Source organism: Pleurodeles waltl, chromosome 3_1 (genome assembly GCF_031143425.1).
Source record: "Pleurodeles waltl isolate 20211129_DDA chromosome 3_1, aPleWal1.hap1.20221129, whole genome shotgun sequence".
Taxonomy (NCBI): domain Eukaryota; kingdom Metazoa; phylum Chordata; class Amphibia; order Caudata; family Salamandridae; genus Pleurodeles; species Pleurodeles waltl.
This window is the reverse complement of record NC_090440.1, coordinates 211894394-211921588: the sequence shown is the minus strand read 5'-3', so window position 1 is coordinate 211921588 and position 27195 is coordinate 211894394. Positions and strand designations below refer to the sequence as shown.

At 47.0% G+C, this 27195-nt stretch overlaps 1 protein-coding gene across 2 annotated transcripts in view; it reads right to left on the bottom strand.

Moving 5' to 3' along the window:
- STRA6 (signaling receptor and transporter of retinol STRA6) overlaps nt 1-27195 on the bottom strand; it is a 276453-nt gene that overhangs the window by 88865 nt on the left and 160393 nt on the right. For both annotated transcript variants that reach the window (XM_069222218.1, XM_069222219.1), the window contains exon 8: nt 18700-18767. In XM_069222218.1, the coding sequence (XP_069078319.1) occupies nt 18700-18767 (68 nt within the window). The remainder of the gene's footprint in view (nt 1-18699; nt 18768-27195) is intronic.

Below are 27195 nucleotides of genomic sequence, written 5' to 3'. Positions count from 1 at the left end.
TGGCAACATCAAGGAACCCTCTGGAGGAGCTCTGGGAACCACCCCTTGGGTGGTGATGGACGGGGGAGTGGTCACTATCATTTAAATTAGTGTGCTTAGTGTGCCTAGACAAGTTTGTTTCACATTGTATAGTAGTGGGATAAAAGAAAACATTTAAAGGAGAGAAGTGGCAAAGGAGACAGGAGCGAAAGAGCTCAAGAGGATAGGTGGGCAGAGTGGAACACATATGCGACTCGGGCTGAGGTTGGGCCCTTCAGCGTGTTCTGGAGTTGAGGTGACACTCTGAAGAGTAGATAATGCGATGAAGTCTGTAGGTGGTGTAAGGACCATAGTTCCTGGTGTTAAGCACAGCCTGAGCGCAGACAGCCTCTCCTTTAGACACACCTTTGACGCACCCACTGCACTTGTGTACTGCATGGACTCGCTAAAGACTCGTTTTTCTCCTGCTAGAGCTCTACACCCACACCATGAACAGGGTATGCCAAGGATCAGAGATGGGAGAATAAGAAGTGATGAAAGCTGAAAGTGTGACCTATGTCTGAAGAGGTAAGCAGAGAGTCAGAGTGGAAGCCACCACACCCTCTGCTGCTTAACCTCACAGAGGCAGGAGGAGCAGAGCTGTGAGACAATGAGTTAAGCCAAATGTAGAACCTTGTACAACTGAGTAAAAGTGTAATGTGCTAAACTGATACATTGAGAAGCAATTTTGAAACACTAAAATTAAGGAACTGAGAGAAAGTTTGTGCAGCAAAATAAAAATGACGAGTCCAAAGCGGCGCTTACATGTACAAATACCAACAGTAAGTGCAGCTATACGGATTTTCAAAAGTCTAAAACAATGTAGCTGCATTGGTAATATCACACAGCTGAAAGTACTCATTTATCTGAACTTAGAAGCCTGAAAGACAAATGGACCAATGCACTTGAACTTGTGACCATAAGGTCACATACAGATACCTCCAGTAAACCCATCAGTGCTCAGAGCTCCCTTTGTCGTCTCGTCCTCAGCCAGCGCAAAACAAGAGACTAAAGTAATGAACATCTTTACCTAGTTTGCACGTGCTACGGTAATAAAATATATTGCAAGACATTGTCTCAGACATTTGCTCAGCTTCTACAATAACACATTAATGCACATATTTACCCTCAAATCAGAGTGCCTTTATCAACCCCTATTGCAAATTAAACATACTCACAAACCTAGCTGCCCACTGTTTCTGTGTAATAAGAGCCATATTTTCGTAGGCCTGGCTTTTCAGGCAACATTACTTTGGGTTTTCTGCCTTATTTCATTGTGTGTATGGCCCTTATAGTCCCAAAATGCTAAGTGCTCTCAGAAAGCCAGAGCAAGCACAATGATGTGAACCTTTGGGCTATTGAAAACCACGTACAACTGCACTTGCAAATAAATGTGCTGGCCCTAGCAAGCAACGAGACACAGACAGAAACACAAACTCGAACTGACAGACATCGATGCTTGGAGAAATCCGAAAAATGCGCAAGCAAGCATATATGAAGAGGCACAATTAGGCAAGATGCACACAGGTGGTACAGACACACACACTGTTCACAATACACAGTACTTACTTCTAACTCCCGACAGACACTGCCTGGTTCACGCAATAACTGTCATATCACTGCTGCTGCCTGAAAGCAGGTTACATCCAACACGTCCCATGCTGGCAACAAGGTGGAAATACTGTGCTGAAGTTATGGGTCTGCTCGTGGTGTAGTGCAATCGTATCTCCTGGCCACAGTGGTCAGTGTGTCAGATTTGGGGTTCCCAGAAGCAGATAAGCACAGTGATGGTAGATAGCAGAAGCACACTTGTCCAGGTAGTGAAGCTTGATCACTGGGTCGTGAGTTGTGCCAGTGCTGCTTTGGCCCTGGTCCTGCAGTCCAAGGCTCAAGTAACTGAGAGCCAACACACAAACACTGCTGCTAGATTAGAACTCTGACTCTTAGTCCAGGTATGTAGAGTATGAAACACATAAAAGGTGATGGGACACTGCTTTCAATAAGTCTAACCACTTGTAATAGCTCAAGGTAGCACTCCAACCCATTGTTCTTTTGCTCACTACGCCACCTCAGTATGGACCCAGCCATATGAAAATCAGTCTTGACCCTATTCCTCAAAGGATCAGTCCAGCTCGAACTGCCTAGACAGATCCTCCTTGAACCAGAACACAAGCAACCCAGGACCGGTCTTACCCTAGTTCTTGGCTCATCATCCAGGTACAGCTTAGTTCCAGTGACCTAGTGAACACGGAACCTAAACCCATGCATCTTAAGGAGGTACATGAAACACCCAAAAGCTTTCCTGTTTTCTAGTTCAGGGAAGACTTGGCCTGGGCTTGGTAGTTCAGGCTGGACTGTTCCAAATGGAGCAGGGTCAAGGCTGATTTGCATATGGCTGGTTCCAAACTGAGGTGGCAAGGTGGGCGAAAAATGATGAATTGGGATGCGGGCCCAAGCAATTGCCAGTGGCTGTGATTCATTCAAACAATCTACCTATCACCTTATTGTTGCTGCTGTTGCTGCCTTTAGTGCGATGGATATACCCATATGTGTGTCCCGTGCTTACTGTGCCACTGGAATCAAACTGCCTGGCTGATGAGCCTCTTAAAATGGTGAAACCAGTCCTAGGTTGATTGTTTTCTGGTTCAGGGAGGACCTGTCCTGGCAGTTCAGGCTGAACTGTTCTGATTGGAGCAGGGTCAAGGCTGATTTGCAGATGGCTGGGTCCAAACTGAGGTGGCATGATGGGCGAAAAACAATGGATTGGGTTGCGGCCCCTAGCAATTGCCAGTGGCTGAGATTAATTGAAGCATTCAATCCATTGCTTTTTTTGTAATTTTAGGATTGCAGTATCACTGAAATTCCTGCAGCACAACACAGCCAATAGAGCAGACATTCAGCAACCAGGAGCGAAGCTTAACCAGTGAGATTTGGTCGGTGTGAATCTCAAATTTCCCAGCTAAAAAAGCAGTGGGCCACAGGATGAATGTGTGAGGTGAATGAGGTTTGAGATGGAGTGTTCCCATGAGGAGCAGGATCGGTATTGATTTGAATTAGGTTTACTTCTGGGGCTGATTTAGAGTTTGGCAGAGAGGCACTCCATAACAATGGCGACAGAGTACCCACTCTGCCACACTCAAGGACCACCCACCTGATGTTGAATTGGACGGATGGCAGATTTTATGCTGACAACATATTATTTACTGTATCAGTGTTCCTCCAATGGCCCCACAGAATGGCTGTCAGAAGTAAGTCATCGTGCCATCTGTCTTATTTAGATGGGACTGTCATATGGCTGTTTTTTTGTTTTTGTTTTTACTGTCTGTCACCGTCAGGTATATCCTAATAGAAAAATTACGATTGGAGAGACCATCCTTTTGGGAATTTCTTTTTGAAAAGAAAATACTTTGGAAACGTTTGATGGCTAGCCATCAGCTTTGATGGAGCTGTGTGTCAAACTTTTCGTACATTGATAGAACCTGTCACAACAGCGGTTCCAGCCAATATATAGAGATGACCGCAGGGTTGGTGGACATCTCTATATTTGGCGAGCAGAGTAAAAGCAGTAAGTCCTCTGCCACCCTGTCTTGCTTTACTCGATCTGCTAAATCCTAAATCCGGCCCTCTGTCTAGAGTAGCACATGAGGTGAAAAACACGGGATTGCTAGTGATTAAACTATTTATATTTGTCCCATCACCGTTTGGGTATTTGATTGCAAGTAGTATGTCAGGAAACCTGAGATGTTTGTAGTTTTCCAAGCCTACTACTGCCAATATTTAAATTTGCATTCATTTAGGGAATACTTCTTTGGATGCAGGTCTGCTACTTTGTGTAAATCAGTCACTAAATATATTTATGTTTCTGATTCTAATAAATGGACAGGTTATGACCCCTTAGAGAAATCAGGAATACAATAAAAACCAACACAGATATAGCATACCTGACTTAAGGTCCCAGACCAAACTACCGAGCCAAGAATGTATTTATTTGGGGCGAGTCATACACTAAACACTCTCCCCCTTTCAACTGTACTAGGGTTAGATGGCCTATATTAGGTAGTGTCAGAAGAGCTGGTCTGATATGTGATTTTTTAAAAGTTTTTGACAAACTGTGCAACTAGATCTATATTCTGAAAAATTGTTAGATTACGCATTACTAATCACTAATTGATGGTGCTGTGCACTTCAAATGGTTTTTGGTTCATTAATCTTGCATAATCATTTCTGAGAATGGTTATATAAATATTTGTTTGATGTCTCTGCTTATGTGTCACATGTCGGAAATAATTCTGTACTAATTAATTTTTAAATACTACAATAAAGAATGTTAATGATCCTCACCCACGCTCACAAGGCACTGCACAACACCGGAACAGAATACATGAGCAGACAGCTCTCCTTCTACATCCTGACCCGAAAGTTTCTCTCTGCCGACCTTGCCCTCGCCACCGTCCCACGCATCGGCAGAACCACCACCAGCAGCAGATCATTCTCGCACCTCGCCGCCAAGACGTGGAACACTCTTCCCACCCACCTGCGTCAGACCAAGGACCTCCTTACCTTCAGGAGACATGCTACTGTTCGAGCAGTAGCAGCCCCCCCTCCCCTAGCGCCTTGAGACCCACATGGGTGAGTAGTGCGCTTTACAAAGTCCCTGATTGATTGATTGATTGATTGAATGATCAGTTGAGTCGTGCTTTAATCTATTTTAAATTATTGTAATTGTCATTAGTGATTACCACAAGAGGTCCATTGTTTGGTTTATGGTCAAGTGGGCAGGTTTTTATTGTTGATTTCCCTGATATTAGCACACATGAATGCAGTCTTTCATACCTTACAAAACACATTTACAGCATCTCTTGACAAATTTAAAACTGCTCTGATATGCAAATGTTGCCCACTTTTTAGCTAAGCGAATCGCCAATGGGGACCACTTTAATTTGAATGCTCGGTTCTATATTCTGTACCCAGTCCGACCCTGAACATCACAGGCTACTGTACAAAATAAAACACCTGCAAAGCTCGCAAGCACCTTATTCCTGACCCGGAACAGCCTGTAAACCCCCCTCAGCCAGGCACTGCTGATCACAGGGATTCTGTCTGCATATCTGATTTCCTTTGCCAATATTGAAAGACGTTCTTGGCTGGGAAACAACTCCACATTGTTCTGGGTTCACTGGAACGTGGCCTTTTGTGGCATCCATTTCAGAAAGACGAAGCTCACACGCTACACCTAAGACTTCTTCGCCATAGCTCTTTTGAAATCGGAGTTCTCCTCGGAAAAAAAAACAAAAAAAAACTTCTCTTTTCTCTTAAAATTACTGCTCAACGTTAGAATATAGAAAATGTCCATGCTCCCACTGCTGAGAGAAGGGCTATGCCACCTTGCTGGTGACTCCAATCTTCACTCTTCCTGGCCAATAGATTCCTAGCCCCTGTTAGTAGAGATGAGGTTCAGGGTGGGAGTGGGCAGATTTTAAACCTCGCCTGTCTAATCAAGTCCAGTGACAAATGCATTCCCTTCGAGAAGATGGACATCGCCTTTTAATGTTGTCCAATGCGAAGTTTTCCAACACCCCTGGAGTTAGGCCGAGCGTTCTGTGGGGCACCCAGCTGCACGAAATTGTTTTACATGTTGGATATTAGCCACAGGGCTCGGGGCTAATAGCCAAACGCATGGTTCTTTTTAAAACCTATATTTATCATTTTATGCAACATAACTAACACGATCATCAGTATTGTGAAGCATTGTGTTACCGAGCACAAAGGAGCGAGCACAAAAACACACGTGTGGCGGTCAGGATTACATACATGATAACAGCATAAAAAGCAACGAAGTTTCGCATGCGCCAAGTGCCCTCCCCAGAAATGTAACACGTGGCGAGGTGACAAATAACACACCTCCATCCAGGGTCGCACTGGCTGCAGCGGGCATCTTTCCGGGAGGCTGGAATGGTGGGAGCCGGTTCATCTGTGGTGTAGGCCGGTTTTGCAGCAGTGGTGCAATATCGGCCCCCAGTAAAAAAAAATGAATAGAAGCAGCAGTGGTTTGTCCTCTAAACGCCCCCTCCCCGAACCGGGGGCCTGGTCTGACAATATTGCCAGGGCTTCTTTGGGGTCCCAGTCCGGTTCTGCCTCCATCACAGGTCAAATGCGTCTCTCTCAAAAGGCACACAGCCCCTCCTTGGTGCAAGCACAGCCCCAATCACAGAACAGAATGTATCAATTTGAAACACATTCCACCCTCTAACACACAATCAACAATTTTGCACACCACCCCGGCATGGCGTCCGTCGTAGAGCTCACTGCCTCATCAGTCCCACTCTGGTCTGATACGTACAGTGTAGTACCCAAACACCGTACGGTCTGTTCTTAATTGGCATGAGAACACTATAGACATCAGATGTAGTGTTACAAAATGTCATGTCTACATGCCAGTCCTTAAGTGTTGGGAAGGGCCCCTTCGTCCAGCGCATATAAACGTGACACTTCGTAAGCAACAGGCCAAGATTCACCAAACGCCTACAGGCCTTCGGGATCACTCTGTCATAGCCCAAGAGCGCCAGTAGCGGTGGGGCCTCAATCTGCTTCCCTGTTATCTCTCCCAGGGCCCCAAAAATGCTATCCCAGAAAGTGTTTAACTTCAGGGCAGTGCCAAGCCACGTGAGCAAACCCCCATCCCCCTCCAGTGGTGCACCTATGACAACTGAGGCTATCACGCAGGCTGTAGTGAAACAGGCAAGCTGGGGTGTAGTATACCCGGTTAATATATTTCAAGTGCATAAGCCTGTGATGGCTATTTAGTGATACTGGTCCTCATTATAACCCTGGCAGTCCAAAGACCTCCAGGGCCGCGGTGGCGGTCTCACCGCCGACGGGCCGGTGGTGAAGACTGCCATATTACGAGGCCGGCAGTTTGGCCAAACCCAAACCGCCGAATCCCCGCCCATCCCACCACTTTTCCACAGTCCGCCGTGCTGGAGGTGAGTACCCTGCAATACCGTCAGCGGTATTACGAGGTGAGAGACCACCAACATTTTCCTATTGATTGCCCTGTTGGCAAAATGCTGGCGGTCTTGCATCCTGATGACAGGAATAAGCATTGTTGTCGACAGGACACACTCGAACGCACATCAACACACCTCCACGCAATCACCCAAACACTCCTACACGCACACACACACCCCCACGGACCTACGCAAACTCGACATACACGCCCATTCACACCCACACATATACCGCTGCACGCATGCATACACTCCCCCCTTCACAATGCATTCACGCACTCCTACTCACCCACACATTCATATATTCAAACATGCACTCACAAATGCATTCAACACCCCGTCCACCCCCGCATTCAAACACACACACAGACACCACACACACTCACTCAGCACCCTCTACCACTGTTGGATGACCAACTTACCTTGTCCGTCGAGGAGGTTGTCTGGGAGGGGACGGGTCCCGGCACTTCCACCGCCATCAGCGCCCCACCATCAGGACACCGCAACACCATATTACTGGTCGTAATACGGCATGCAGCGTCCTTTTGGCATGGTGGTGCTGGTGGTGGGACCGCCTCTTCAGCACCGACCGCCAGCACGACTGCTGACGGATTTCCATCTGACTTCTGGCGGAAATCCCTCAGCACTCGTAATATGGCAATCTAAAGACAGCCAGCATTGGCGGTCATCTGGGGGCCAGGGCTTTGGCAGTCTTAATGAGGGCCACTGTCCTTATAACAGAGCAGCAATAGAGCCATTATTTATTGGTTACATGCCCCCAAATCTTGTTGCCAATCCTGTCTTGCCCTGGCCACTCCAACCATGAGTTCATCCTGGAAGTACACATAAAGCTTTGTGACTAGATGCACTCATTCTGCATGGATGCGTCAGGGCGGGCTTCAGGTCAGCACCCAGGCGCTCATGCATGATATGATATGATATGATGAGCATGGAAGTATTGAAACAGTTCCAATACTGTATGCGTTCTTTCAGATGCAGCATTTTTCCCAGTTGCGCAGCATTCCGTTATGAAAGAAATCCCCCATGTGTTGCAATTGCATTTGATGCAGCATTCCTGCCAACCCTGCCCCTTGTCCCAAGGGAAACCACATACACCAGTCAATCGGCAGCAGAGGCAAGTACATGCAAGTACATGTGAGTGCAATTCTGAAGCTCCGCCAGCTTCTTCCAGGAGTATGTCATGGCATTTACTAAATCAACAGTATGATAGTGCTGCACAGGCTTATCCAGCAGCTTCTGAGGCATCTGATGTAGGACGGCAGCATCCTTCTCTAGCCACAAGTGTGGAAGGTCAGACAGGCCGTGAAGCCAATAATGAGCAAACATACATTATGCTGCTCTATAACAGACCTCAAGATCTGGGGCTGGCAACCCACCTTTTGCATATGGAATGGTCAGAGTGTCCCAGCTAACCCGTGGTAGTTTACCCACCCATGCCAAGCGCACCAGTTATTTCCGCAACAAAAGCACGTGGAAGCAGCATAGGTATATTCGTAAAAAAAGAACATGAAATGAAGCAACAACACCATAATCGCTACGTGCCCACTAAGCGACAACGGGAGTTTGATCAAGCTATCAATGGCCTCCAAAAGCCTAGTGACTGCTTCCCCAAAATTCTCCAGTAATACCACAGCTGGATCAGAGTGAGCCTGGATGCCCAGATATCTCACGGGATCCATGGTGTATTGTAAGGGATATCCTGTTTGCACAGGTGATGTTGCGGCCATGAGAGGGAATAACAAGGATTGGTCCCAGTTGACTCAGACACCAAAATGTCTGCCAAATAAAACAACTTCACATGGGACTGGGGCCAGGTTCTGCTCTGGGTGTCCAAAGTACAGAAGCGTGTCATCTGCATATGTAGACTTAATCAAGTAATAGTGCAGGAAGCAAATCCCCCAGGGACAGTTATATTCATGCAAGGAACACATCAAGGGCTCAGCTACCAAGACATTAAGGAGGGGTGACCCTGACGAATACCCCTTGTGATCTCAATGGTATCAGACACCATGCTATTAACGTTAACTTGCGCTGTAGCCCTGGTATATAAAACCCGGATGAGTCGAAGGAAAACATCCCCCACTGCTGGACTGCCAGCATAAACTCCCACACTATGGAATCAAATGCTATTTCTTCCTCAAGAAATACTGCAACAACGGGTGCCTGGAGGTCAATTCTGGTAACTGGGTAGAAAAAGGTTCTAAGGTTGTATATTTCCGATCAGCCTGGTACAGAACCAGCCTGCTCCAGTCTGGCTAAGCCTGCCGTAAGGGGGGCCTACCTATTCACTAATACTTTCGCGAAGACCTTTGAATCAGTATTTAGCAGTGACAGGGGGCAGTAAGATGAACACTGATCAGCAAATTGGTAAAATGAACACTGATCAGAAGGTTTACCTGGCTTCAAGATGGTAAGAATAAGGGCCTGTCACACAGTTGGAAACATGCACCCACTTTTTGCCATTTTCTCAAAGAGGGTGATAAAATGAGGTACCAACCCCGCCTGACATTCTTTTTGAAAGGCAACCATGAGGCCGTCAGTACCAGGCACCTTCTGGCCTGGCATACTATTGAGGACCACCACAACTGATGGCTCCGCTGCACCTGCCAGCTATCACTCCTATGCTCATTGGACAACCAGTTCATGGCTATGTGAGATAAATACTCATCTGTAGGTCACCGATCATGAGAGATGCGTGTTAAATATCATTCTCCGTAATAGTGCTTAAATCGCCGTACTATCTGCTCTAAGGTGCTAAGCAACTCCCCTGACTCAGCTTGGAAATTTAAGATCATGGGCGGACCTGGGCCTTAGGAGGACTGCAAGGGTCTCCAAAGGCCGCTACCCCTCACCATAGACCCTGGCAGCAGTATATTTACCCTTATGTTTTCGTTCATTATTAGCTACCTCATAATATTCCTCCAATTTTGCCTTTCTCTCTGCCAAGGTGCCCGGCTCCCCAGTTGCACCATGCTCAGATTCCAATGTGGCTGTCTCACCTTCTAGTTTTTGTAATCAACTCTGAAGCGACCTCAACACACCTGCATGTTTGGAAATGATAATCCCCCCCCCCTCCGGATGTAGACCTTAAAAACCTCACATACAGTTTCAAACCTATCTACTGAGCCAACATTATTAGCAAACAATTCATCAATCACCAGCACAAGTTCCTCCCGAAATACCACATCAAGAAGTGAGTGTAATGGGAACCTCCAAGCAAAGGCCGTACGATTGGTATCGTCTAGCACCAGTTCCAGCAAGACAAGTGAATGGTCAGAATAGATGCATGGCAAAGGCTTACAATGGAGGACTTTGGGTACTAACACCTTAGCCAGCAGCCAATAGACAATACAGGTATGGATGTTTTACATAGAGAAGTAGTGGGTGTCTCCATCGGGTGATCTGTGCCCCCTAACATCAACCAACCCACTCCAGTCAGATACATCTAGCAGGGTGTGAGCAGCAGCCGAAGTTTGCCATGGGGCCCTGTGAGCGATTTAATCCAGGTCTCAGAACACAATTAAAATCACCACCCCATAATTTAGGCAGGCCGCCATATTGCGCAAGGCTAGCATGTAAATCATGATAAAACTGCTGATCATCAAAGTTAGGGTCATACACACCGACCAAAAGCAGTGGCGTGCTGTTCTTGTAACAACGCGCCATAAGATACCAACCCCACGGGTCTGCCCTTGCATTTCAAAGCTTAATGCCAGCCCCCCTCACCCAGATCATAATCCCCCACGCCTGCGAGGTAAAGCATGCTGCATAAATGTATAAATATCACCATTCAAATGGTTCTGCGAAAACAGACTACTGTCAGAGGTGAGAAGTGTCCCCTACTGCATAGACACATCTATGTTGTGTCGCTGCAAATACGCCACTACGCTGTGCACCTTCCTGTGATCATTCATTCTCTGAACATTCCACACAAGAAACTTCAAGCCAAGGTGAGACTTCGATGCAGGCATAACATCATGCTCGTCTACTGCCCCCATCACACAGGATACCTCAGTCAGAAGCAAGTAGACATTTTTGTAAAGGTACTATACTCAGTTACAGAATCTGAAGTCGTTCACATCCCAGCCCCCCACCAACACAGCAGGCCCCAACTTGCCATGCAACAAACCAACCCTCTCCTCAGCCCCTCCCACAACCCACAAAAAACAATAATCAGCCAAGACTTGTGGAGCACACATGGGGACAGATGTTGCCCAGCTACCCCCCCCCCCCCACCCCGGTCGCAGCAGCAGGGGGGGCATGCTTCTAACAGAACATGAGCTACATGTAATATGTCAAAAGTATATGTGAGTATCGGATCACTCAGCTTCGGACATTGCGGGGCTGCATCAGGACAGTCATTTAGGAGAGCCTCAAGCTGCGTAAGGTCACAGGACAATCGCAGAGAATCAGTATGGCTCACCAGGCTTTTACAGTGGGACAGCACAGCAGCAACAGCCAGCACAGGCAGTCCAGTTCAAAGGAGGTAAGTAAAGTCCACACTATTCAGGGTGCATGAGTCCAATGTGAGGGACACCAGTACCAACCCAGGGCCAACCCATTTTCCTCCACTGGCGGGGCACCGCACCAGACACAAGACCAACACAAATCACTAGAACACATGAGAAGACCAATCTTTCTCATCTCAGCCCCTCTGGTCAGCAGCATCCTCATTACAGATCCCAGGGGGACTTTTTCTGGATATAGTGCTGACATGTTGTTTAAGAAGGTGCTTAATTTGTGCTTGTTGTCTCTGGTGCTGAGCACCGTCACTTATTTTTGAGGGCTGGTGCTTATTCTTCTCCCTCAAGCATTTGCTGCGAGCTGAAGACACATATGGGAAAGATAAAGAAAGGGAAAAACGAAAAAGGGTCACAAAGTGAGAAAGCAGAAAGCTGCAGGAGTGTGCTGAAGGGGCTTGGAGTGGCTTTAAATGGATTGAAGAGGCCCGAGATGGCTTCAGGATAACGCTGCCTCAGAATTCTGTGCTCACACATTCAATTGCAGCAGCCACGTGCTTAAGAGGAGGGCTTTGGGCACCGGCACATTTTTATTTACAAATTAAGCACTGGTTTAAGATATGTTTGCATTTGCTTAAGGCCATCAGAGATCTTGGGTTTTCCATCCAGCATCACCCGCAACTGAACGGGCTAAAGTATACTGTAGTCTAGGTGAAGATCCTGCCATTTCTGCTTCACCACTGTGAATTGCTTCCTCACCTCCTGCACCTGTTGTGTGAAATTACGGTAGAAAGAGATCTACGTTTTCCATGTTGCAGAACATTTAGTTTCTGGGCTCCTCGAAGTGCAGCATCATGATCTCTATAGTTTAGCAACTGTGCTATGATTGGGCACAGATTCTCTTCCGGCACTGATGAGGCACCAGAGACCTATGAGCTCGTTTCCCCACGAAGACTGCTGAACACGTTTCTCGCTCCTGATACTCTTAATACATTTTTAAGCATTTAAAGTGCTGTTAACTTACTTCAACTATTACATATGTAGTAATACATTCCCATATTTATTAGCTCATAAATAGTTGTGAAGAGAGAAAGAGAGGGATTTACCTAGAGAAAATCATTCATGTTGCTAGGAGAGTGACATTAGGACGTCAAGAAGAAACAGCCCCCTAGAGGTTAAAGCAGCTTTTGTAAGAAAAGAGAGCAAAAGAAAACCAGAATCATAAAACAAACATCAATGGTTAGCAATACAAGCATCCAAGAAATAAACGAAAAAAGAAAATAAGAAAAAAGGCAAAAAAGGTAATTTGTAATGTGAAAGGCATGCTGGGTACCGTTTGAGTTCTGCAGAAAAGTATCCTGAGTAATTTATGGGTCCGAGCACTAGTTTACCTACTAGCTGGTGAAAGGTACGAATCTGAGTATTGGTTGTGCCATTGGTGAGCTTAGGTTCTGCAGTTTGTCAGATTTCATCATCCCTGTGATATATGGTTTTATGAAGTCACAAAAGAGAGTACGGGGTTTATTGGAAATATAAATGGATTGGAAGTGTGCTAATTGCGTCACCATGCCAGTCCTAAATCTCAACTAGAGATACAACGCGGGGTGGTTCACGGTCTGTGGAGGGAGATTTCCTTTACGGACTAGGTGGTCTCACACACTATATAGTGTCATGCTTCATCATATGACCACCTAGCCCCACCCAGGTAGGGCAATACCACCTGGGCGGACTCAACCTCGCTGTTAAAGGAACAGGAGGGAGTGCGTAAATTTAGTTAGATTTCTGGAAAGATAGGGATCCAGCTATGCTATGGGAATAAAAACACCTACTCAGATACCAGGGTGAGTTTTAATAGAAGGTTCTGTGTGGTGTGTTTAAAAGGAATGGGAGACCAGTGTGAGAACAATGACTCACAAGGTCACCTATCTAGCCGACATGTTTCTGCCCTTGTGATTGAGCTATGGAGGGTCTCTGGGCATTCATCAGGGCGTTGGATCCCTGTAGCGGATGCTAATAGCGCGCTGCAGTTTAATTCGCAATAGGAAAAAACGTGGGAAGGGAAGGAAGGGCCTACCTTAGCCAAGGGAATACCTGGGGAGAACCCTAACAATAAAGGCTACTAGCCTCTGGTATCCTGGAGAGGGAGCGTCCCCTTATAGTCAGACTTGCATCAAAGGTGGGCGCTCCTGACAGAGAGGTCGGTATAGGCGCACAGCGAGCGCCCACCTTTGATGCAAGTCTGACTATAAGGGGACGCTCCCTCTCCAGGATACCAGAGGCTAGTAGCCTTTATTGTTAGGGTTCTCCCCAGGTATTCCCTTGGCTAAGGTAGGCCCTTCCTTCCCTTCCCACGTTTTTTCCTATTGCGAATTAAACTGCAGCGCGCTATTAGCATCCGCTACAGGGATCCAACGCCCTGATGAATGCCCAGAGACCCTCCATAGCTCAATCACAAGGGCAGAAACATGTCGGCTAGATAGGTGACCTTGTGAGTCATTGTTCTCACACTGGTCTCCCATTCCTTTTAAACACACCACACAGAACCTTCTATTAAAACTCACCCTGGTATCTGAGTAGGTGTTTTTATTCCCATAGCATAGCTGGATCCCTATCTTTCCAGAAATCTAACTAAATTTACGCACTCCCTCCTGTTCCTTTAACAGCGAGGTTGAGTCCGCCCAGGTGGTATTGCCCTACCTGGGTGGGGCTAGGTGGTCATATGATGAAGCATGACACTATATAGTGTGTGAGACCACCTAGTCCGTAAAGGAAATCTCCCTCCACAGACCGTGAACCACCCCGCGTTGTATCTCTAGTTGAGATTTAGGACTGGCATGGTGACGCAATTAGCACACTTCCAATCCATTTATATTTCCAATAAACCCCGTACTCTCTTTTGTGACTTAGTATTGTGTTTGGGGAGTCGAGTACGATGGGTGCCTTTTCTTACTCCCTTATACTCTCCCTTTGTGTACGATATATGGTTTTATGTCTGTTTCTTTATTCCATAGACACGCCCATAATGGTAGAACAATAATAAAAAAGTCAGATCCTCATGTATTAGGCATTAAGTGAAAATACTTAGTAGCTGTAGATAGTGCTAATAGTAATCGAAGGAGGAGGATAAGACAAATTAATAGTAGCAGTACTGTAGTGAGAGTAAAGACTTGAGAGCATAGGCGTCGATTCGCCAAAATAGCAGGGGTGGCGGAAGTGACATCACATAAACTTTGACCTTAAAGACATCACAGGAAGTGACATCCTTTGATCCATGACTGATTGTTTTCAGGAAATCATGTCACATGACTTTATACTTGCTGACATGACAATAACTTTCATAATAACTGCATGATTACTGTAACAACTCAACACAGACAAATGTCTATTTAAGATAACAACTTTATTATAGTGCTGACTTGATCTTTGAAAGTTCTGGAATATAATACTTGCCCTGAATTGAAGTGACAGAGAAAAGCAAATAGGCAAGACCTCTTTTAGGGCTTTTGCTCCCCTAGAAATTGTGAGAGAAAATGGACCTAATTGTGTAATATAAACCACAATAAATTTGGTAAAATGACATAGACCTTGAAGAACATTAATTAACTATTTAACTCATTTGATTAGGATCTTCCACAAATGTATCTGTGTACCAATATTTTTTTTATTAAGAATAATTTCTTGGACCCTATTGGAAATTGGGTTACTGGCTGAAGGGGATGAAACCCTACTCAAGCAACAACAACAACCTCTGTCAGGGTGAAACTCAAGCCAACCCCAAATTAATCTGTGCTTAACCCCTCGGTAGCTTCACACAAAAGCACTTAGCCTTAACTTAGAGACAATGTGTAAAGCAGTGGTTCCCAACCTGTGGTCTGGGGACCCCTAAAGTCCGCGAAGCATTCCTCAGGGGGTCCACAACTGCTTAGAAAATGAAATAATATTAACAGATTAATAAAGTGATAAAAAAAGTGTATCACTACACAAATGAAAAATATAAAACATACTGTAAATGTGAAGGAATTTGCAATTGGAGACTAAAAGTTAAATTAGTTTCCTCAGATAGATTCCTGGGAGCAGTGAAAGTGCATCAAACGGAATATAGTATGGACAATTTGTGGCTTCAATTAAACTTAGAAAAGCTCTAGCTTTCTTATTAAAATTATTTTTTTCATTCTTTTTTATTCATGAAATAAAATGTTTTATCAGTTGGGTATGTTTGCTGAATGCTTGTTTCTATATTTTTGTTTTCCATTTCAAATTATCAACAATGCTTCCAGTGGGGGACCCCAGATTCCATTGATTCAGTGGGGGTCCACGGGTTCCAATAATAATAAACTGGGAGTCCACAGAAGTTGAAAGGTTGGGAACCACTGGTGTAAATTATTTATTCAGCACCTCATACTGTAATAAAGTGAAAGTGCAACAGAAGAAAAATCCCACACCAGTTCATATAACTAGAGTGATATTTAATACACTGAGACCAAAATGATTAATAAAAACTACCAGCAGAACAGAAGATATATAATTTTAAAGATTTCAATAAAAATAGTGCCTAGAAGCAAAAAGTGCCAACAGTGGTTATCTGGTTGCGCTTGAACGGGACAAAGTCACAAGTTCAGGCCAACCGGAATGGAGCGAGAGCTGGGTGCAGGGACCCAGTTAGGCACACTGCACAAAGTACCTCAAATCTTGGTTTGTGGAACTTTGTGAGATCCCAAATCGAGGCCGAACCATGCAGTGGTGGTTCAGAGTTCTGCATCAGCGTCAAGCATGTGTTGCACAGAAGCGGTTCCGAGGAAGCTGCATGATTGCGATACAAGGTCTTGTGTCGGGGAAGAGATGAGTAGTGGTAGTCCCAATACCGCTGTGAGGAAATGCTTTGCGCTGCATCGGTGCTGCTCATAGAACCAGAGCTGGGCTGGCAGAGCACCTTCAGACCCACTTCCAAGTGTCCAGGAGTGGGGTGGCACCACTTGTGGGTGGGCAAGACTCACAGCGGGCAGAGTCCAGGTGCTGAGTTCAAGGTTGTTGGAGCCTTTTCTGTCCCTGAATTTCTGATCTGGAGACCAGCCACTAGCCCTTCGTGTCACTCTGGTGGTCCTGGGTTCAAGATGCACATCTAGTACTTCTCATTAAGGCAGCAGGGCAGCAGAGTAGCAGTCCTTCCTGCAGAGTAGCACTGCAGTCCAGAGTCTTACATAGGTCCAGAGGTGTACTGATGAGAAGGATCTGAGGGTCCATTATTTATACCTGATGCCTGCTTTGAAGTAGGAGAAGGTTCTGGAGGTTTCCACTCCCCTCCACTGAGAGGTGTTTGACATTTTCTGCATCCCTGCCCTGCCCAAGCTGGCTGGGGTCATAAATGCAACATCACAAAATAAAATGATGGATGGAGTGTTGAAACTTTTCAAACACTCACCCCGAGTCACAGATCTGGGTTTAATCCATTGTTACTTTGCCTATCATGTCACCCCAGGTCGGAACCAGCCATATGCAAACCAGTCTTGACCCTGCTCCCTATGGGAGCAGTCCAGCCCGAACTGCCAAGCCAGGTCCCCCCTGGACAGGTTTCAAGCATCCTGGGACCGGTTTCAGGGTATCACCCTTCATTAGCCAGGCTAGCTTGAATCCAGTGGCACAGCAAGCCAGGGACTCACGTCTGGGCATATCCTAGCCACTTATGGCGCACATAGCAACATCACAAAATAAAATATTGGACAGAGTGCTGAAACTTTTCAAACACCCATCCCAGTCACAGATCTGGGTTTCATCCATCATGATTTTGCTTTGCCACATCACCCCAGTTCAGACCAAGCACAAATGACCAGTGTCAAACACTATGTGAGAGTGCTCAGGCAGAGGCTTTTTGATGTGTAAGTGTGGTAGATGACAGCTCCTCCCCCTCATCAAGTCAGAGATGGCCCAACCTGAATCACCTCATCCCCTTTTGTCTCACTCTTTGGGAGCAATACATAAAAACCAACTGCCAACTACACCTAGTCATATGATCCAGGATACAGGCTGCAGGCAAGAAATGGTTGGAAAAACGTACGGGTATTCTAAAAGTGGAATTTTCAGAATTGTGACTTAAAATCTGACTTGACCTTTAAAAGGGTTTTAAATTTCAATTCTTTAGACACCAAACTCTGCATTCCTCCCTGCTCTCAATTGAAATTTATCACTTACTAAATATAATAAGTCAATCCAATGTTATCCTATGGAAGACATAGGCTTCACAGTAGTGAAAACAAGTTTAAGAGTTTTCAACTACCAGAACATCTAAAAGTTAACCGTACATGTCCAAACTTTTATATACACTGCACCCTGCCCTAAGGGCTGTTTAGGAGCTACCCCAGGAAGGTTTAGGCCTGGCAAAAGGTTTATTTTGCCAGGCCAAAATGACAGTTTAAACAGCACACACATATTGCATTGGCAGGCCTATTACATTTAATTTACAGGCCCTGGGCACATGTTGTAACACTTTTCTAGGGTCTTATAAGTCAATTAAATGTGCCAATAGATATAAGCCAATTTTACCATGTTTAAAGGGGAGACCACAAGCACTTTAGCACTAGTCAGCCGTGGTAATGTGCACAGAGTCCTAAAAGCCAATAAAAACTGGTTAAGAAAACAGGAGGGTGAAGGCAAAAGATTTGGGGATGTCCCCGCAGAGAAGGCCCAAGTCCAAAAGACACTTCCACAAGTACAATTTGCTCATAGGTAGCAAATCTGCAAATGCAAACATTAAATGATTAGTGTGTACAGGGGATAAAGTATAGCACTACATTTCATGTGACGGTTGCCTGTCAAGAAGATGAATACCCAAAAGTTGGGGATGCGGAGAGAAATCAGATTGGATTGTGTAAAGATAATTCTATAGCCTTTACACAGTTCATGGTCAGAAGCTCTTCTATGCAGGATGAAGGGACACAAGCATCATGTATCTGGCAACATGCTACAATGCCAGACAACCACCCTACCACTCCAGCCTTCAGGTAAATACTGTCCAATAAACTACAGTGATCACAGGATGGATCATGACAGTAAGCACATTGCCAAGTGCTGCTTCCTCTCTTAGGACAAGGAACACTTGTCCCAGCATCACTTCCCTCTTCCAGGAATCTCCAAATATATTCTTGCTAACAAGCTCTTTTCATTTAGACTTCTCTGATTTGCTCAAAATAATGGATTACCTGCTGCTTTTCTTTTTCTTCTTTAGAAGGGTCTGCAGGTACTCCAGGCAGTAACTGCTTTCCGTAACCTAAGTATGATATACAAAAAGGAGATGTAAGAAACATAGCCAAACTTCTACGTGACAGGTATAAAGAATGACTCTGACAAATAGGTGTGCAGTCATACGATCCAATATTAGCTTGATAGCTCTTGATCCAAGACAGATTCAGAACAAAACTCGCACTGAACCAAAGGTTCACCATACACACATGATGCAAAGACTGGACCATTCATGTAGCCAGACAACCAAGAGGCACTCATTTGTTAGACGATTCCTTGAAACACGGATGTCACCAAGCATTTATGAAACATGAGAAAATCCAGGAATCACCTTTTATGCAAAACCAATGGCAGAGACCTGTAGACAAGCATAAATTCAGGGGGCGTGAGAAGCACAAGATGGCTGCCGCGACTGAAGAGACAGAGCCAGCAGCCCCAGTCGTCGGGGTGTGGACAAAGATCGCCTAACACCATGTACAACACTGAAAATAGCACGAGGGGTGAGTCGGGGGACGACGCTGGCCTGGAGTGGATAGAGAAAAGGGCCCAGTGGCGCGCGACGAACCAGGCGAGCCAGTGGGCGGACTTATGCGGCGAGGAGTGAGGCCTGGGGCCGGAGGACTCCCTGTGGGGCAAGGATCGGCCTTCTGGGGACGGGAGGCCCCGGTTTAGCAAAGGACTCAGAGGTAGTGGAAAAAAGAGAGCCTCCCAGGGCCTGGATCAGGGCGCAGCAAAGCAGGCTGCCCTGGAAGCACCAGCGAACGGACAGCAGACGCGCAGCAGATATATATGGGCAATAGGAGACATACCCAGCCGGCCCAGAACTGTGAGTAATACGGTGGGCCCAAGAGAGTGACCAGAGCCCTAGTGAGTGAACTGCTGGGGTTCTGCCCTGATAAGACTCAGGAAAAGGAGACTTGCACGGAGGGAGGAGAGATCCCACATTCCACTGCTATAGTAGAACAAGAGGGCGATTCATAGAAAAGAGAAGGCAGCACAGGAGGAACCCCCATAAAAAAGGGGGAGATTACAAATACAGATCGCACCTTCAAACCCCAAGCAAAAGGAACCCCTGGCAGTGACACAGGCTTTTACTGGTGCAGAATTGGGAAAGGCTGCGGCGGGTGAGGGACCGGAAAAAGCCCCCCAATACATCCATGAGGTCGAATCTACAGAGCACACGATAAAATGTGAAATAACCAGATACCCTCTGCGAACAGGAGAGGCTAGGAGAGACAATAAAGAAGAGGGGGACTGCTGCACCCACCCTCTAATACCATGGAGAAATAGCGGTGGAGTTCCAGAGATGGGAAAGGTTGGTCGTAAGAAGGATACAGAACAGAAAGACGGTGCTGCTGCGGACGCAATGGCAGGTCCGCGGGGAATCAAGAATACCCATCTTGTGGAAAAGACCGGAGACCCCACTCTTGAGGACGTACTACAGGCCACAACAGCATCTTGTGAAGCTCTGGAGGGGAAAATTGATGCCCGGGCCACAGATTTCACAATACTCAGAGATGACCACAGCCGCCTGGCCGAAAAGGGATCCACCTCAGAAAAACAAGTCAAAGAACTCCTGCCAGAGGTTAGGGTCACAACTAAGATCACACAGCGGATGGAGAAGCGAATCCACGACCTAGAACTGCGGGCAGGAAGTGGCAGAGGATGGACTCTCTCCCTTTTTTGCGATTGAGAGGGCACATAGGATCCCAGCGCACCCCCCGCCACCGGGGGCTCCCCCAAGACCGATTGTGGCTCGGTTGCTGCATTACAGGGACAGGGACTATTTGCTGAACCAAAGCAGGAAAATTGGAGACCACATGATAGACAATCACAGGATCCGTATCTTCCCTGACTTCTCAAGGGAAGCACAGAAACAGAGGGCCACTTTTTGAGACGCAAAACAAAAACTACCCCAATTAGGGTTTCAATATGGGATGCTGTTCCCTGCGAAATTTGGAGTGGTGGCTAAAGAGGGCACACAATTCTTTACCACATCTGACAAAGTGTGGCAGTGGATTGACTCACAGGCAACACCAGAGAAGGATCATCTGGTGGAGGGCTCGCAAACTCAACGTCAAAAGGGAAACAGGCATAACAGGAATCGTAAATTGGGGAGTCCCTCTAATAAAGAGATGCAAAAAGAACATTAGAAAACAATGGAAGCAGTGGCATCACTAAGTGGCTCAGACCTCGGCCCTCACATAAGGGCAGATGAGGAGCTGGAAAAATCAGGATCAGATCAGGACTCAGAAGCATCGCACGCATCAGACGGGTTTGGTCCAGAGGTGACTCCAGGGATGTCGGACTGCATCATCTGATCCACACAACTCTGGACTTATATGGAGGATCCGGCATGGCCATAGAATGGCTACCAAGAGTCGTACAGCAACGACCCGCTCCCCTGCAGCGGTGGACGACACGGCTGGAGAGGGCTGAATCTGTAAGAGGGGGACTGGGTCCACAAACTCCTGCAAGCCTAGTAGTCCGGGGTTGGGGATAGGCAATGTGGCATACTCCTCTCCAAGAACTAGGGGACCGCCCCCATTTGCGATAGACTAGCTGAAGTAACTGTTTGGGTTTGGATGAGAGTCGTTCAAGCTTTTGACGTGGGGATGGGGAGTTGGGTAGTTAATTGTTGGGGTAAGATTATTGGGTCATGGGAGTCACAGAGAGTGGTAGCAGTAGAGCTGGAGCAGTGGCGCGAGAGGGGGGGGATTTCATTCATTGATTGTGATACAGTGTTGGCCACAAGAACAACAATGGATGACACAATGGTATGGCTACGTTAGATTCATATACATTGATTTTTGGAATATCCGGGGCATGCATACGATGGTCAAGAGGTATAACGTTTTCTCATACTTACAGAGGAGGGGGTTCAGATTGCAATGCTCCAGGAAACACACTTAACACAAGCAGAGGGGAAAGCTATACAGAAACAGTGAAGGGGCCAAGTATATTATACTACATATTCTGCATTTGCAAGGGGGACCTTGATATGGATACGGGCTGGGGTCCCATTTCAGTTATTGGATAGTCTTACTGATCCGGAGGGGCGATTTGTGGCAATTCTGGGGCGACTGGAGAGCAGGGAGTTAGCACTGATTAATGTCTATGCACCAAATTCAGAACAAGGTGAGTTCTTTATACGCACATCAGGCCTCCTGGCCACATACCTGCAACATGCCTTGGTTCTGGGGGCGGGGGGTTTAACTGTGTGGCAAACCCCACCATAGATCGCTCGTACCCCCCTTTGCATGATTCTCCGCTAATTAGAGTGGCACAGCAATTTAGATCCTGACAGTCACATTGGGGCCTGGTAGATGCTTGCCGACGGTTACATCCAGACACCAGGGACTACTCGTACTTCTCCTCTTTACATGAGCTCCATGTTAGGCCGGATGTGTTCTTTTGCACACCGGATGTCTTCCCACATATACATAATGCTGAGTACTTGGTCGCACGCTCTCAGATCATAACTCACTCTTGTTGTCATTGAAATAGGGCCTACCCCTCCTCCACATCCCCACATGGAAACTGAAACCAGAGCCATTAGAGGATGTACAATATCAGGGGGAGTTGAAACAGCACATTACTCAATTTTTTATGGATAATGAGGCCACGACCAGTAGTCCTTTGATTGAATGGGATGCAGACCTTTATCCATGTTGAATTTGAACTACAAGATCCTCAGTAAGATCCTGGCTACAAGACTCCTCCCAAACATGACAAAACTAATACACCCAGATCAGGCAGGGTTTGTCCCAGGTCAAAACACAGCGGATAACATACGTCGATTGTTGGCAGTCATGAGGGACCACAATCTGGATGGCATAACACCCGGGGTGTTGGCAGTAGATATAGAGAAAGCGTTTGATAGTCTAGAGTGGGGGTTTGTAGGAGGCTGGACTGGCTTGTAGTGAGTACCTAGGGGTACTTACACCTTGCACCAGACCCAGTTATCCCTTATTAGTGTATAGGGTGTCTAGCAGCAAAGGCTGATAGATAATGGTAGCTTAGCAGAGCAGCTTAGGCTGAACTAGGAGACGAGTGAAGCTCCTACAGTACCACTAGTGTCATATGCACAATATCATAAGAAAACACAATACACAGATATACTAAAAATAAAGGTACTTTATTTTTATGACAATATGTCAAAAGTATCTCAGTGAGTACCCTCAGTATGAGGATAGCAAATATACACAAGATATATGTATACAATACCAAAATATGCAGTAATAGTATTAGAAAACAGTGCAAACAATGTATAGTTACAATAGGATGCAATGGAGACACATAGGGATAGGGGCAACACAAACCATATACTCCAAAAGTGGAATGCGAACCACGAATGGACCCCAAACCTATGTGATCTTGTAGAGGGTCGCTGGGACTATTAGAAAATAGTAAGGGTTAGAAAAATAGCCCACCCCAAGACCCTGAAAAGTGAGTGCAAAGTGCCCTAAAGTTCCCCAAAGGACATAGAAGTCGTGATAGGGGAATTCTTCAGGAAAGACACAAACCAACAATGCAACAACGATGGATTTCCAGTCGTGGGTACCTGTGGAACAAGGGGACCAAGTCCAAAAGTCACAAGCAAGTCGTAGATGGGCAGATGCCCAGGAAATGCCAGCTGTGGGTGCAAAGAAGCTGCTACTGGGCAGTAGAAGCTTAGGTTTCTGCAGGAACGACAAGGGCTAGAGACTTCCCCTTTGGAGGACGGATCCCTCACGCCGTGGAGAGTCGTGCAGAAGTGTTTTCCCGCCGAAAGACCGCCAACAAGCCTTGCTAGCTGCAAATCGTGCGGTTAGTGTTTTTGGATGCTGCTGTGGCCCAGGAGGGACCAGGATGTCGCCAATTGCGTCAGGGGACAGAGGAGGCGTCGAGCAAGAAAAGGAGCCCTCTCAGCAGCAGGCAGCACCCACAGAAGTGCCAGAAACAGGCATTACAAGGATGCGTGAAACGGTGCTCACCCGAAGTCGCACAAAGGAGTCCCACGTCGCCGGAGGACAACTTAGGAGATCGTGCAATGCAGGTTAGAGTGCCATGGACCCAGGCTGGACTGTGCACAAAGGATTTCCGTCGGAAGTGCACGGAGGCCGGAGTAGCTGCAAAAGTCGCAGTTCCCAGCAATGCAGTCTGGCGTGGGGAGGCAAGGACTTACCTCCACCAAACTTTGACTGAAGAGTCACTGGACTGTGGGAGTCACTTGGACAGAGTTGCTGGATTCAAGGGACCTCGCTCGTTGTGCAGAGAGGCGACCCAAGGTACCGGTGATGCAGTTCTTTGGTGCCTGCGGTTGCAGGGGGAAGATTCCGTCGACCCACGGGAGATTTCTTCGGAGCTTCTAGTGCAGAGAGGAGGCGGACTACCCCCACAGCATGCACCACCAGGAAAACAGTCGAGAAGGCGGCAGGATCAGCGTTACAGAGTTGCAGTAGTCGTCTTTGCTATTTTGTTGCAGTTTTGCAGGCTTCCAGCGCGGTCAGCAGTCGATTCCTTGGCAGAAGGTGAAGAGAGAGATGCAGAGGAACTCGGATGAGCTCTTGCATTCGTTATCTAAGGAATCCCAAGAGACAGAGACCCTAAATAGCCAGAAAAGAGGGTTTGGCTACCTAGGAGAGAGGATAGGCTAGCAACACCTGAAGGAGCCTATCAGAAGGAGTCTCTGACGTCACCTGATGGCACTGGCCACTCAGAGCAGTCCAGTGTGCCAGCAGCTCCTCTGTTTCCAAGATGGCAGAGGTCTGGAGCACACTGGAGGAGCTCTGGGCACCTCCCAGGGGAGGTACAGGTCAGGGGAGTGGTCACTCCCCTTTCCTTTGTCCAGTTTCGCGCCAGAGAAGGGCTAAGGGGTCCCTGAACCGGTGTAGACTGGCTTATGCAGAAATGGGCACCATGTGTGCCCATGAAAGCATTTCCAGAGGCTGGGGGAGGCTACTCCTCCCCTGCCTTCACACCATTTTCCAAAGGGAGAGGGTGTAACACCCTCTCTCAGAGGAAGTCCTTTGTTCTGCCATCCTGGGCCAAGCCTGGCTGGACCCCAGGAGGGCAGAAACCTGTCTGAGGGGTTGGCAGCAGCAGCAGCTGCAGTGAAACCCCAGGAAAGGCAGTTTGGCAGTACCAGGGTCTGTGCTACAGACCACTGGGATCATGGGATTGTGCCAACTATGCCAGGATGGTATAGAGGGGGCAATTCCATGATCATAGACATGTTACATGGCCATATTCGGAGTTACCATTGTGAAGCTACATATAGGTAGTGACCTATATGTAGTGCACGCGTGTAATGGTGTCCCCGCACTCACAAAGTCCGGGGAATTGGCCCTGAACAATGTGGGGGCACCTTGGCTAGTGCCAGGGTGCCCTCACACTAAGTAACTTAGCACCCAACCTTTACCAGGTAAAGGTTAGACATATAGGTGACTTATAAGTTACTTAAGTGCTGTGTAAAATGGCTGTGAAATAACGTGGACGTTATTTCACTCAGGCTGCAGTGGCAGGCCTGTGTAAGAATTGTCAGAGCTCCCTATGGGTGGCAAAAGAAATGCTGCAGCCCATAGGGATCTCCTGGAACCCCAATACCCTGGGTACCTCAGTACCATATACTAGGGAATTATAAGGGTGTTCCAGTAAGCCAATATAAATTGGTAAAATTGGTCACTAGCCTGTTAGTGACAATTTGAAAGAAATGAGAGAGCATAACCACTGAGGTTCTGGTTAGCAGAGCCTCAGTGAGACAGTTGGGCACCACACAGGGAACACATACATATAGGCCACAAACTTATGAGCACTGGGGTCCTGACTAGCAGGGTCCCAGTGACACATAACAAACATACTGAAAACATAGGGTTTTCACTATGAGCACTGGGCCCTGGCTAGCAGGATCCCAGTGAGACAGTGAAAACACTCTGACATACACTCACAAACAGGCCAAAAGTGGGGGTAACAAGGCTAGAAAGAGGCTATTTTCTCACAGGGTTCCTTTATGCAGTAATGGCCAGGCTGGGACTGGGTCATGAATATATTGCATGGGTGAGGTTATTGTATACCAAGCCTACAGCCAGAGTGCACACCGGACGGTCAATATCAAAAAGCTATGAGGTGAAACGTGGCACTAGACAGGGCTGTCCCCTGTCTCCGCTGCTCTTTGCGTTGGCAATGGAGCCGCTGCAGCACGCAGTGGGGGGGAGGTTAAGTAGTAGGGGAAGGAGGGGGGAGACACCAAATTGCCTTATATGCCGAGGATCTGATGATTTTTTGGGGGGATATGCACAGAGACCTGCCTCGGGCACAGCTGATGCTTTCTCAGTTCGGTAGACATTCAGGGCAGGGAGCAAACTGGTATAAAACCAGGTTGTTCCCGCTAAGAGCCACGATAGCGCCCCCATTGGGACTGGGTATGTATAAAGTTAAATAGGAGCTGAGATGCCTTTTTTATTTGAGAGTTAAGGTGTACCACGACCCACAGGACATCCTCAAAGGTAACGCAGAGGGAACACTACGGTCCGTCAGGTCCAGTGTGGCTTTTTGGCAAACACTGCCATTGTCTGTAGCAGGTAGAGTAGCGATTCTCAAAATGACAGTCCTGCCTAGGCTATTATATCACTTTACAGTATTACTGGTGTGGATACCCAGGGCAAGCTTTAGGGAACTGGAGACAATGGTCATAGCATTCCTATGGGGTAACGGACTGAAGAGAGTGGCATTGACCAAACTCCAGAGGCAGTCCACGGATGGCGGTCCCTAACTTTGGGGCCTATTACTTGGCAGCACAGCTCCAATGGCTTACACAATGGATAGCAAGCAGAACGGACCCTGAGGCAAGAGTGAAATCGTTCACCCCTTCGCGGACAAGGTTAATGGAGGTGTTGTTGGGGAGCCAGGGTGGCAAAACGGGGGATTCCCCAGAGTTTAAAATTTTGATTCAATGCTGGAAAAGCTATTTACATAAAATTAAGATAAAGACCCCCTATTCCCAGGAGCTGCCTCTGTTGTCCTTGATGGCTTTGCCTCATTGGAGCGACTGGGACAGGCTCCAAACCTGGGTGGAGGCTGGGATCCAGACGGTGGGAACACTGTTTACGGAGGGGACGATGATACCATTTGAGGACCTCAGGGAGGAGTTTGATTTGCCGAGGGGTCATTTCTTACTCTACGGCTCACTCACGGCTAGTATTCGGCGGCACTGGTGGGAGGGATTGAGAGAGCCCCCAACGCAGACAACTTGTACCTACCTAGCGACCTCCACCGGCAAGTTTAAAGCAGTTACAAATTTATATGGCAGGATACGGGCAGACAAGACCCTTCCATTGACACAACTTAGACTAACTTGGGAGAGAGATCTGAGCACCAATATTTCTGACAAGGACTGGGAGCACATACTGGAGGGGGTCCCCAAAATGACAAGAAACACTAGATTTAAGCTCATTAACTTTTTGTGCTGCATCAAG